At 43.6% G+C, this 12227-nt stretch overlaps 1 protein-coding gene across 15 annotated transcripts in view; it reads right to left on the bottom strand.

Annotated features, from left to right (window-relative positions):
* GLI3 (GLI family zinc finger 3) overlaps positions 1-12227 on the bottom strand; it is a 279195-nt gene that overhangs the window by 92153 nt on the left and 174815 nt on the right. For 14 of the 15 annotated variants that reach the window (XM_042914368.1, XM_042914464.1, XM_042914455.1 and 11 more), the window contains one exon: positions 373-575. In XM_042914368.1, coding sequence (XP_042770302.1) covers positions 373-575 — 203 coding nt within the window. Of the gene's footprint in view, positions 1-372; positions 576-4557; positions 4652-12227 lie in introns of those variants that run through there. The other variant, XM_042914473.1, reaches the window with a different exon arrangement.

The following is a 12227-nucleotide window of genomic DNA, read 5'->3' as shown; positions in this document are numbered from 1 at the left end:
AAGCACAATGGCCGGTTACACGTGCGTGCTGTGTGCACATGGAGGGGCAGAACAGAACAGTGGATGAGAGCAAGGTCTTTGGAGTCCCTGAGTGCCGGCTGTGAGCTCCATGTGCCACTTAGTAGCCACCGGGCCATGTTGCCTGTTACATGGCCCCTCTGCCCACTGCTCTCCTCGCCTGAAAATGGAGACGGTACCCCCACCCTCATGGAGGTGTCCCAAGGCTGAAGCGAAAGCATGCTCTTAAAGCACTTAGCACAGCACCTGGCACACGGGAAACATTCAGTAAACATCAGAGCTGCTCTATACCACGCTCCAGGTGAGGCACGATGGGTGGAACAGGGGCAAAGGGCTGGTCGGGGACTGACTTACCGTCTGTGGGGCTGAGCCCCCGGGCGGCCGAGATCATGGAGAGGGACGGGCTATGAAGAGACCGGATGTAGTCCATGTAGGGATTGATGTAGGGGTGCGGAGGGCTGAAGGGGGGCTCAGAAGCTGCAGCGGGGTTCCGGTGAGGGGAGATCCTGATGAAAGGCAGGTCTGAATACGTGGGGCTACTAGATAAGGCAGAAGGCCTGGACAGAAAGAAAACCAGACACAAGAGGTGCGGGTGAGACAAATATCTCCATAGGCACAGGCTGTCTGTGAAGGAAAAGAAGAAAGATTTTTAAATGTCTTGGGGGAAAATTTATCAGCCATATACGTTTCCAGTACCATTACCTTAAAACCACGGTGACAAATGCAGGCAGAATGCTACCACGCAATTGTTTGGGCCAAGAAAATTAACCTGAGACATTTCGTGGCACTCTGAGTACAGAAAAATAAAAGTTGGCCTCTGGCTTCCCTTAGGACAAAAAATTCTACACACCAGGCACCTGAGTTGAGCACAGTTCTGTGATTCTATGTTCCATTTGACCAGAACATTAGTTTTACCACTGCAGACTTACCTCTCACCATCATGGCGTGGCACTAAAAAAGAAAGACCGAGAGAAGGAATTGCAAATTCATCCGGTCATGCACACAGCAGAGTTGTCCACAAATAAAGAACGCTAATTGCAAACGTCTGCAAGAAATGGCACAGGAGACACTCTATATCCGTGTTTGAACGCTTACTGCAGGGGTCATGCAGCTGTGAGAAAAACCAGTTTTACAGATCTGGGCTTCACTATTTGGGAGACCACTCCTCCTGTCTGTGTGAGCCAGCACTGAGAGAGCCTTTCCTCTGCCACTCATGTTTCCAGTGGTGCCCTGGTCAGCCGTGTCTAGCAATGAAGTAATGAAGGAGTACCTGGGGCTACGAAGTTGGAAAAGAATGGGGTTTTGATCAAGCGCATGCCTTGGTTATAATAAGCTGATGAAAATAGATTCTAAAACACACCTTGCTGCCACCATGGCCTGAGTCACTCCTGGGGAGTCCTTCCCCGGGGGATAGAAGTTTCTAGAATGGCCAGTTTGGGCATCCACCCCCCCTCACCGCCTGGTTTCGTCTCCAATAGGAAATGTTTTGTGTGGGTAATCCAGTGAACTGGCTACGACAGGCTGAATGCCTGTGCTCTCCGCTTCCTCATTCACAGAGGGGATGGCCCTAACAGCAAGAGGCCACGATACAGACAGATCTACTGGAAAGGGCAAATTCCTCTTGCGCCACTGTGGCTTTAGGCGTAAGATGAAAAGGAGGGGAGAAACATTTTTTCATCACGCCTCCCGAAGCAAAGGCGCCCTGTCGGCCGGGTGCTGGGCCCCATCACCCTGTCAGAACATAATCTTGGGAGAAGCCAGCTCCACCAAGTGCACAGCGAGGCACGAAATAAATGAAACCGAAGATCAGATAATGCATTTTCTCTCAGCGGAAAATAAAAGAGGGTGAAATATGGTCGGTGGGGGGGGATATTCTCATTTGCTCTTACTCTTTTTCACTTTGAACTTAAAAAAAAAATAAGGAGGCTTTTTATTTGTTATTCAGATGCTACTTTTGGTGAAAATAAAAATCCAGAGTTTTCTAAATTTACACGTGGGCAGAGGGAGAATTCACCACCTGAAAACAGCAATTTCTTTTCAAAACAACTTGAGGCTTTCTGCACCCACTCAGAAACTAGTAAAATTACTTACACTTACATAGAAATCAGCACAACCTAGGAGGCTCTCCTATTTTAGCTTTTTATGACAAAACAAGTTGGCTCTGTGTCCTTGGTTAAATCCGAAGTTCCCCCCAGACATGTTGCTACTTTAGAGCATGGGGAGCCTCCAGTTCATTAATTCCCTTTCTACTGGAAAGGAAAATCAATCTTTCCAGTTTGATTCAAAAGTAATTCCTACAAAATACAAATCTATCTATAGATTTATGATGGGAGACCAACACAGCAGAGAGGTGGAAACGCAGACATTTCAAGAAATCCACTAGGTAACAGCCTGTGATCCCCAACATACTCGGTCTCAACAGTTTGGACTAAAACTCGGTGGGGGCGGTGGCATTTCTTTTTCCTTTTAGACAAAAATTGCAACCTGTAATTTTTCTGGAATTCCAGAATTGACCAGGGTCATGAGAATATTCCTAGAGGCCTAGATTTCATTTTGAAGAATCATACACAGGAAATAAATAAATAAATAAATAAATAAATAAATAAATAAATAATCAGCATCCAGAACAACGTGAAAATTCCAGAGGCGGGGCCGGGACGGTCACCAATCCCAAGGAAGCAAGGAAGCCAGGAGACAGGTGAGGCCCACCTCCTCGTGCAAGTCCATGGAAATCTGACATCTGCACCTGCCCGCACCTGCATTTGACCCATACCCACAAGAAGACTGAAGAGAACTGCAAGGAGCAGCCAGGAACGAGGACTGGTCATGGCCTCCCCACAAGATGCCAGGGCCCCGCCCTCCCTCTGCACACCAGGAAGAAGCAATAGCAGAGAAGAGAGCCGGTTCCTCGTGGAGGCGAAGTCAGGAACCTTCACCCACTGTGGTAAATGCCACATTCACGCATGTCCCTTCCAGAGACATGATGCTGAGGAGATATGAGGTCTGATAAAGGTGGTAGGACATGCCTTCAGACAGGAATGCAAATAAGAAAGCTGTCAAGTTATTTAATTGCCCTAGGGCAACAAACCTTCTAGAATTCACAGGCCAGCTATCCCCAGGATACAAATAGGAAAATGCTCAATAAGGGTTACCCAGTGAGGGGGCCATCAGGAATTCTGGACACAGGTGAGTCAGACCACCAGAGCAGTGGTACCGTGGAAGGGCTCGGGGGCTGAGGGGAACCCATGTGTGACTTCGTATGCAATGACCACCATCTCTTAGTCCTTATGGGTAAAATGGGAAGGATTCCTACCCCCTGGGGGGTCTTGGCAACTTCATCTAAGGAAAACCTTATGCACTGAGTCTGGTATCTAATAAATGTTCAATGTGTGCATACATACACACATATATATTATACTAATTTGTTCTACTTTTAATATACATACGTATGAACAAACATGCATACATATTAGGGATGGCAAATATAGCATACTATGCGATTGTCAAACACTGAAATATTGGAACCCTCTTTTCAAAGCAATACCTGTCTGCTTCGTTCCCCAACCCGACAGAGCCCTAGAAGCGCCTCCTTGGATTTCCAAGTAAAATCGTAAAACCACACAAGGTGGTTAAAGCATGAACTCAGTAATTTTTTTTGTGTTTATTTATTTTTGAGAGTGAGAGAGACAGAGCATGAGTGGGAGAGGGGCAGAGAACGAGGGTGAAGAGAATCTGAAGCAGGCTCCCAGCTCTGAGCTGTCAGCACAGAGCCCAACAGGGGCTTCGAACTCACAGACTATGAGATCATGACCTGAGTCGAAGTCGGATGCTTAACGACTGAACCACCCAAGTGCCCCTGAACTCAGTAATTAAATGCAAGAGCTTTGAAAACACTGGACTTGAATGCAGTCTGTTACTGACTCTGTCACTGAAGGTTAAGTTCCCTTTTACACAACATGGAACAACAGCTCCCTCCTGGGAGGGGCTCCATAAATGCTAAAAAAGCCCTGGGCACTCATTAAATGGTGGTGGTCGCTGATGTTCTTGGTGGTCCTAAGAACCACCCAACAAAACTGGTGTGTGTGACTCTGAACTCAGCAAACAAGTGTCCAAATAGCAAGACTTTTGGACACTCCTTTCCAATTTCCCTGCTGTTCCAAATTCTTGGCAGCAAGATCATCTGACAGTTATTTTGTTTTAAACTGTAAAGCAAATCTGAGAGGGCAGGTTGAGGTCTTTAAATGTAACAGGTAGATGTGTTCAATGCTTGTATAGAAGCACCATTCAAGATTACAACCAGACGGATGGATTCTTAAAGGAGGAGAAGGTGGGAGGTGTGGAGGAGGCACCCACAAAAATCTTCCCTATAAATGACATATATTCTTTCACAAATTATCATAAACTTGACCTGGTAAATATCTGCCAAGCTTACTAAAAGTCTGCACTGGGGATTACAATACCACCAGGAAAAGAAACTACAGCCATCTCCTTCTTGGTTTATATTTTTAGTAGATACACAGAAATGGAATTGAAGATTACCGTTGTCTTTCTCTGCCTTTATAGCTCTCTGTTCTCTCCCTGTTCTGGGGCTGTACGTGGCTTGCTCACCGAAGGCGGCAAAAACCATGGAGAGAAAAACCCAAACAACAAACAAACATTCTAGGAAGAACACGGACACTTAGAACCTGCTCCAAGAACAGAGATTCTGTGCTATTTATGTTGTCGCCAAAGAGTATAGAAGTATGCCTGGGACCCTCCAAACTAAATCATACAAAATGCTGTCTGGGAAGCAGAGGCCCAAACCACAGAGGGTTGTCAGGGCGCAGCTGATGTCCCGTTACCCCTCCAAGGTGGCTCACGTGAACGAGGCCTGGCATGCCCAGGAATGACACCCCATACTCCGCTTCCAGTTCTTCCAAGGCCACAAAAACCCAGTGAAGGGCTGTCGTGTGGTTTCCACATTGCCCAACAGGTAGACGAAGTACAGTTTCAGATCAGAAAGAAGGTGGGGATCATTTTGGTGTTCTCCCAAAAAGACAATAAAGCAATATAAAGTTGTGTTTGTGGAGACAACTTGACCTCGGATTAGGTTCTTCACAAGGTCATGAAAATAGACTACGATGAAAAGAATAGTGGATTCTTATTAGAGCATTTTTTAACGGCAATACTATGATAAACTAAAAACAAAAACACGTATTGCAGAGGATAACTGGACTTCTTAGTTAGAATGAAATAGCATTATATAATCTAATTTGTTACTGCCTTTTCATCTATCTTATTGGGTTACTGAAATGCCAAGATTAAAATCACAGTATTTAATCACCTGCATTACCCATTATGAGAGCATTAAACCAGGTTTATATGCTGGATTATTACAATGGCTTTCACATCGCTTGGGACACTGGAAACGTACGCATACTTCTTGCACCTTTGCATGAAGGCTCCAACTACCAGAAGAATGAAGTGTTGGGGTTTTTTACCTAACAAGTTTATCTTTTGTTTAATTCTGTTCCTTGTATAACCAGTAGATACTCTTCATATTCAAGAAGTGGCCTACCAGAGAACAAAGGGGAGTTATCCCTTATAATGTATTTTTAACCAACTAATTAATTATTCAATAAGCATGATTTTAATAAATCAAACTTTATAATAAAAATTAGCTTTCCATTCAGTGAAGGAAACAAATAACACAAACGTCCATGGCTAATACGCTAGACGCCCGTCAGAAATTTGTACAATCCTGGACTTCACCTTTTCCTCCATTCAGGGTGAGCTTCCAGATAACCTCCCTCTGTCCCAGGAGCATCGTGTGACCCTGAAGTGTACAGACGGCTGTGTCGATTACTCTCTATTTGCCAGCCTTACCCCTGGAGCCACTGCATGCCCAGGAAGGCTGGTCTGTACAGACTCCCTTGATGGGCTGACTTTCCCTCTGGATTCTACTAACGAGATGCACTGGCAAGAGCTGGTGCTAGAGGAAAGAGTCAAGGTATTTATTCCCCTCACTTGCTCTCACTGGCTGGAGTTTCACTGGTGGTGTTCCAATCCCAGGCCACAACTCCAGAAGTGTAATCCCATCCGAGGCTCTAGCCCCCACTGAATCACTTTTCCCTCCAATCTGCACCTTCAGATTAGGGTTGGCAACTGCTTCCAACTTCTGCTAGTCCTGGAGGCTTTCCTATCACTTTGGGGGCCTTTAAACTTGTCCACCCCTGTGTAAATACCTGCTCTGTTAAACTGCCACAGCCTTGGGGTGTCTGGGTGGCTCAACTGGTTAAGCATCTGACTCTTGGTTTCAGCTCAGGTCGTGATCTCACAGTTCATGGGTTCAAGCCTTGCGTCAGGCTCTGCACTGACAATGTGGAGCCTGCTTGGGGTTCTCTCTCCCCCTTCTCTGCCTCTCTCTCTCTCAAAAATAAATAAATAAACATTAAAAAAACAGCTGCTACAGCCCTAGCTGATAGCATGGATCCGTTTCAGATCCCAATGCCATCACCTTTAGAGCTAAAGAGTATTTCCCAGGAGTGTGTAACTGACTTCAGGCTTTTACAAACTTACCATGTTGGATTTCAGTTTTTAAAAACTACATGCATAACTACATAGATGAATATTTTCAATGATATGTTCATTTATATACATTTTATGGAAAAGCCACTTACTAAGAATCCATTATGATTTCACCACTTGGAGGAATTTCAGGAAACAAAATACATGATCATTTGGTCCCTGCTTTCAAAGAGTTTATAGCCACATAGGATGAACAGCATATACAGGTGAATGTCTAACCAGCAAGTGCTGAGCGAGTGTTATCTGTTGAGTCAGAAAGCACCAACAGGAAGCTTCCAGGATGCATGTTGGTTACAAAATATATGGAACGTGAACTGCACTACAAAATGAAGATATGATTTGAATAGAAGTGGCCTTTGAAGATGAAGGTGAGTATATTGCTTGTTGTACACATTAGTGCTAGGGTGCTGAATATTATCTTATATAAAATTCAAGGGCTATGGTTAAGTTCTTTAACAAATAAAACAGAAATACTTGTTTTAATGGTAAAACATTATTTCAAAGGATTTTCCCAAATGATTTTCTTATTTGTGTTTCCTATTTACGTCTGAGTATAAAAGCAGTTTGTATCCATAAATGAAAAAGTTGAGATTATTTCAAATCAGCATTAAAAAAGTTACTCCCTGGGGTGCCTGGGTGGCTCAGTCGGTTAGACAACCAACTTCGGCTCAGGTCATGACTTTTTGGTTCATGGGTTTGAGCCCCGCATTGGGCTCTGTGCTAAGGGTTCGGAGCCTGGAGCCTGCTTCAGATTCTCTGTCTCCGTGTCTCTCTGCCCCTCCTTGACTCCTCCACTAGCACTCGCTCCCTCTCTCTCTCCCTTTCAAATATAATTAAACATTAAAAAAAATTTTTTTTAAGTTACTCCCTATGTCCAAGCTATCCGGATCTAACCAAAATCAGTATTTTAACATATTTAGTACCAGCACTTTTTTCAGGTATTATGTACTTTTTAAATACTCATATTTTAAATTATACTTTTTCCCTCAATATTAAAAGGTTCCTTTAATATCTTTTACCAGACTGCACATCAACATCATCAATAAGTGCAGTGCAGGGTAAAGCCATCATGAGTCATCAGTACACATCCACAGAGTTGGCTAAAATTAAAAAGAGGGACAGTGGCAAGTGTTGATGAGAATCTGGGGCAACAGGAACTCTCAAACAATGTGCATATATAAGCTGGCACGACATCTTTGGAAAACAGCTGGGTATTATGTACTCGAATAAATGCACACCCTATGGTCCAGCCATTCCTTTCCTTGATACATCCACAACAGTAATGTGTGCACGTGTGCCACAATGTCCTAGACCATTCAGAGCAGCGTTATTCATGTTAAAATCAGAAACATCCAAATATCCATCAACACCAGAATGGTGGGGCGCCTGGCTGGCTCGGTCAGTGGAGCATGAGACTCTCGCTTTTGGGGTTTTGAGTTTGAGCCCCACACTGGTTGTACAGATTACTTAAACAAATAAAATCTTTAGGAAAAAAAAAAAAACAGTACAATGGGTAAATAATTCATACAATGAAACAGGGAACAGCTATGAAAAATTACCAACCACAATGTGGAAAACCTCACAATGTTGAATGGAAGAAGCCCGGTTACAAAAAGGGTATAATATACTGTATGAGCCCATTTATATAAAGTTCAATAACAGACAGATCTGAACGCTAGCGTTAGGATAGTCAGGCTAATGTTTACCTTTGGGTGTGTGGGCTTCCAGGGTGCTGGTGTTCTATTTCTAGATTTGGCTAGTGGTCAGAGGTTCTTACTTTGTGATAACTCATTACAATTCATTGAGCTATATGTGTATGTTTTATGTTTTATGTTTTTTTAAAAAGGAGACACACATCTATATGTGCCACAGTGGTTTCAACCATTTCCATTAAATTCAGACAGTCAAATAGATATATATGTATAGCTCTTGAAATTTACAAATTATTGATGCATAAAAAATACCATAAATAATAACATTTACTGCTGTTAAACAGACAATGTAGTTGCACATGAGTGTAAATTCGAAGTAAACCATGGAGGACAGGCTTCTGTATGTTAATTCTGGGGGAGGAAAGGTCCTGCTAATAAGCCAATCAAAGGGAAAGGCCACGTGAATATCCCAAACCCTTGTCAGTCACCTCCTCTGTCAACTGAACCAACGCTATATAGCTATCACACGGATAATGCAATTGTTTGTGGCTGAATTTGACTTGATTCCTTCCTGAGAAGGCTGCAAAGAATAACTTGACAAAATTTACCTCCCTTCTGTACTGTAAATATAATTCTGTGTTAACAGATTGAGATTTCAAGGTCAGGAAAACAGTCAAAGAATTTTTAAAAGAAAGGCCATTCAGAAGGTACAATACAGGGGAATGTAGGTAATGGTACTATAATGGCACTGTAGGTGCCAGAGGGTGGCCACGCCTGTGGTGAGCACAGCAACGTGTACAGAGTTGTCCACACACGACCATGCGCACCCAAAACTAATGTAATATTGTGTGTCGGCTATACTCAAATAATAATAATAATAGTAAAATAAATAACAAAGTCCATTCAGGTAACCACAATGTGCAATGTGCTGTTATCAAAAAGAGTTCTTAACAAACACTATTGGTTCAAATAAACCCCTAGAGCTAAATGACCACCTCCCACGGCGTAAGTCTTCTTTCTGCCCCAACTCTTGGATAGAAGAAGCCTGATCAATGCGTGTCTGTAACACGTCACAAACGAGGGCAGAAGACAGAGAACCAGTGGGGAAAGCAGGATCCTTGACCCAAGTGGCAGCTGATCAAACAGTTTCTAAATAACCTGTCATTGGTTTTGAATATTTCAGTTCCATGAAGGCATATATATTTTTTTAGCAGCCTCTTTTGTTATCCTAATGGACCCCAAATACTCCATATGACAGTATGCTTCTTTTTCCGATGTGTAATAAATATATGAGAAATCATCTTCCTTACCTTCAGTCACTACCCAATCACTGTATAGTTTGTGAGAAAAACAGAACCATTAAAAAAAGTTAACAGTATGCAGTTTTTAGAATTATTAATAGAATATATAATTACATATCTTAATATATAACTTATGTGTTATTTATGAACAGATTAAAAAATAGAACTATAATGTATTAATAATAATTAACGTATTTATAATGTACTGTAAATGTAAATATAAGGACTAATTATTAGAAGAACTAATATGTTGCCTTGTCACAAAGTCCACAGAGATACCACTTTGACAAGGAAACCACTCTGACTCCCTAGTGCAGAAGTCCAGACGTCCATCTATGATTCTTTTGCTAACCTGATGCCTGGCACATGGAGGGGCATAGAGCTGTTCTCAGTGGTAAGATTCTGGAACACTGAATGGGGCCCTGTTTTCTAGAGAGCTTCCCATCCCGTTTGTGGTAACACAGCAAATGAACCCTGTCCTTTTCTCCTTTCCTCCTCTAAGACCACAGGCTGTCCTTTGGAATAGTTACCTTCGCCTGTGAATGCTCTCTCTTTCCCCCTGGGCAGGCCACGGGGGAGGCCAATCCCGCCAGGCCCACGGGGCCTCCGGACTCACTCCCCTCCGTTTCTCCCTGTGGAGGGTAGTTCTCACACAGGTCAACGTTACAAGCCCTGAGACAGATTTGGTGCTGAGTGACCAGATCTTTAATTTTTTTTTTTTCTTTAACGTCTATTTGAGAGACAGAGAGAGACAGAGCATGAGCGAGAGAGGGGCAGCAGAGAGAGGAGGCCCAGAAGCCAAAGCAGGCTCCAGGTTCTGGGCTGTCCGCACAGAGCCCAACGCGGGGCCTGAATCCACGAATTGTGGGATCACGACCTGAGCCAAAGTCGGCGCTCAACCAACTGAGCCACCCAGGTGGCCTCTGAGTGACCAGATCTTTAGAAGTCTGCTCTGCTGCAAGCTCTTTAGGCCTGGATGGAAATGAAGTAGTGTTGTACTGTTTAAGCATTAACGAGAAAGAAGGCATAAGGCATTCAGCCTGGCACCTGTCCCATGGTAAGTTCTCAGCAAACACTGGTCCCTACAACCAACACCCTCCTTGCCGCTGCTATTTTCTAGAGCTCTGGGTTGGTTAAGGCCAAAGTCACCCAGCTTTCATGGGCTCCCTGTTCAGTGACTTCCCGGGACCCCCCAGGGATGGAGCTGTTCTGCAGCCAGGATGAGTCATCTATTTGACAGCCTTAGGAGCACCCCACCTGGCCTCACCTCACACAGCAGATAAATGAGCGACTTGACTTGACCTTAGTAAAGCGAACAGGATTTCTTTCCTCCCAAAGTAAATTCAAGGGCATGGTTATTCTTGGTTTTATTTCAAAAATTCATTGCCATGAGAAAAGAAAAAAATGGGGGGAGGGGAGTTTTGACAAAAACTTCGAAGTCTGATTTCTCTGACATTCCTGCCAACTTTCCATTCATTCTAACAGACCTTATTTTTTGGAATTTAATGAATTACCAATTCTATCCAAAAGCAGCACTCAAAGTGGCAGGGCAGTGTTCTTTTCCAAAAAGAAAATGCACAGCAAAACAGAAAGATACAGGAACACAATAGTGTGGGGTGACTTGGCACAGACCTAAGCCCCGTGAGCTAACTAAGAGTATCTAGAAAAACCCTGGGCAATGTGACATATGTTCGTCCAGGTGTTAGGCTTTCTGATCATGTAGAGTTCTATCAACCATGACGTCCTTCAGCGGGGGAACTTTTGGATCTGAACCGTGATACCCACCAGGTGCAAAGAAAAAGGACCATAAAGTACATACAAGAGATTCGATTAGAACTGCTGGATTCCTGGGTGGCTCAGTCGGTTAAGCGTCCAAACTTTAGCTCAGGTCATGATCTCACAGTTCATGAGTTCGAGCCCCCATCAGGCTCTGTGCTGACAGTTAGCTCCAAGCCTGGAGCCTGCTTCCTCTCTCTCTGCCCCTCCCCTGCTCACACTCTGTCTCAAAAAAAAAAAAAAAAAAAAAAAAAAGAACTGCTGGATTTAAAGGCACCTGGTGCCTAGTCAGTTAAGTGTCCAACTCTTGATTTAAGCTCAGGTCATGATCTCATGGTTCATGGGATTGAGCCTCATGTGGGGCTCTGTGCTGATAGTACAGAGCCTACTTGGGATTCTTTCTCCTTCTCTCTGCCCCTTCCCAACTCATGCTCTCTCACACTCACTCTCACTCTCTCTCAAAATAAATAAACTTACTGCTGGAGTTAACCAACTCAACACACAAGTCTGTGTGAATTTACCTGGAAATTTCAACAATTTAAGGTAAAGAGATATTTTAAAAATCTTGAGAGCCCCCACACCAGGATCTGTTATTTCACTGAGAGATCACTTAGCAGGAGGCTTCAGATATTGGGTGCAAATAATTAATTAGAAACAGGAAGTTAGGTTCCAACAGTAAATCCTTGCTTCACGTTGAACCCTTATGCAGGTGGTATGGGGAATATTCATGCCAAAGACAAGGGTGCATCTGGAATTCTGAGCCCAGATGAGTATGAGTCTTCTGTGTTAATTTCTATTTTGAGAGGTTATTTCAAGAATCAGCCAGAGTACCCTTTCTCAGCAGCAATCTGGCATGCCGAGCACAGGTCTGTCTTCCACCAGCCGGTGTCGACTTTCTCTATACTCCATCACT

The sequence above is a fragment of the Panthera leo genome, chromosome A2, assembly GCF_018350215.1.
Source record: "Panthera leo isolate Ple1 chromosome A2, P.leo_Ple1_pat1.1, whole genome shotgun sequence".
NCBI classification, from domain to species: Eukaryota; Metazoa; Chordata; class Mammalia; order Carnivora; family Felidae; genus Panthera; species Panthera leo.
Note: the sequence above shows the minus strand (reverse complement) of the source record. Positions and strands in the feature narration are given on the sequence as shown.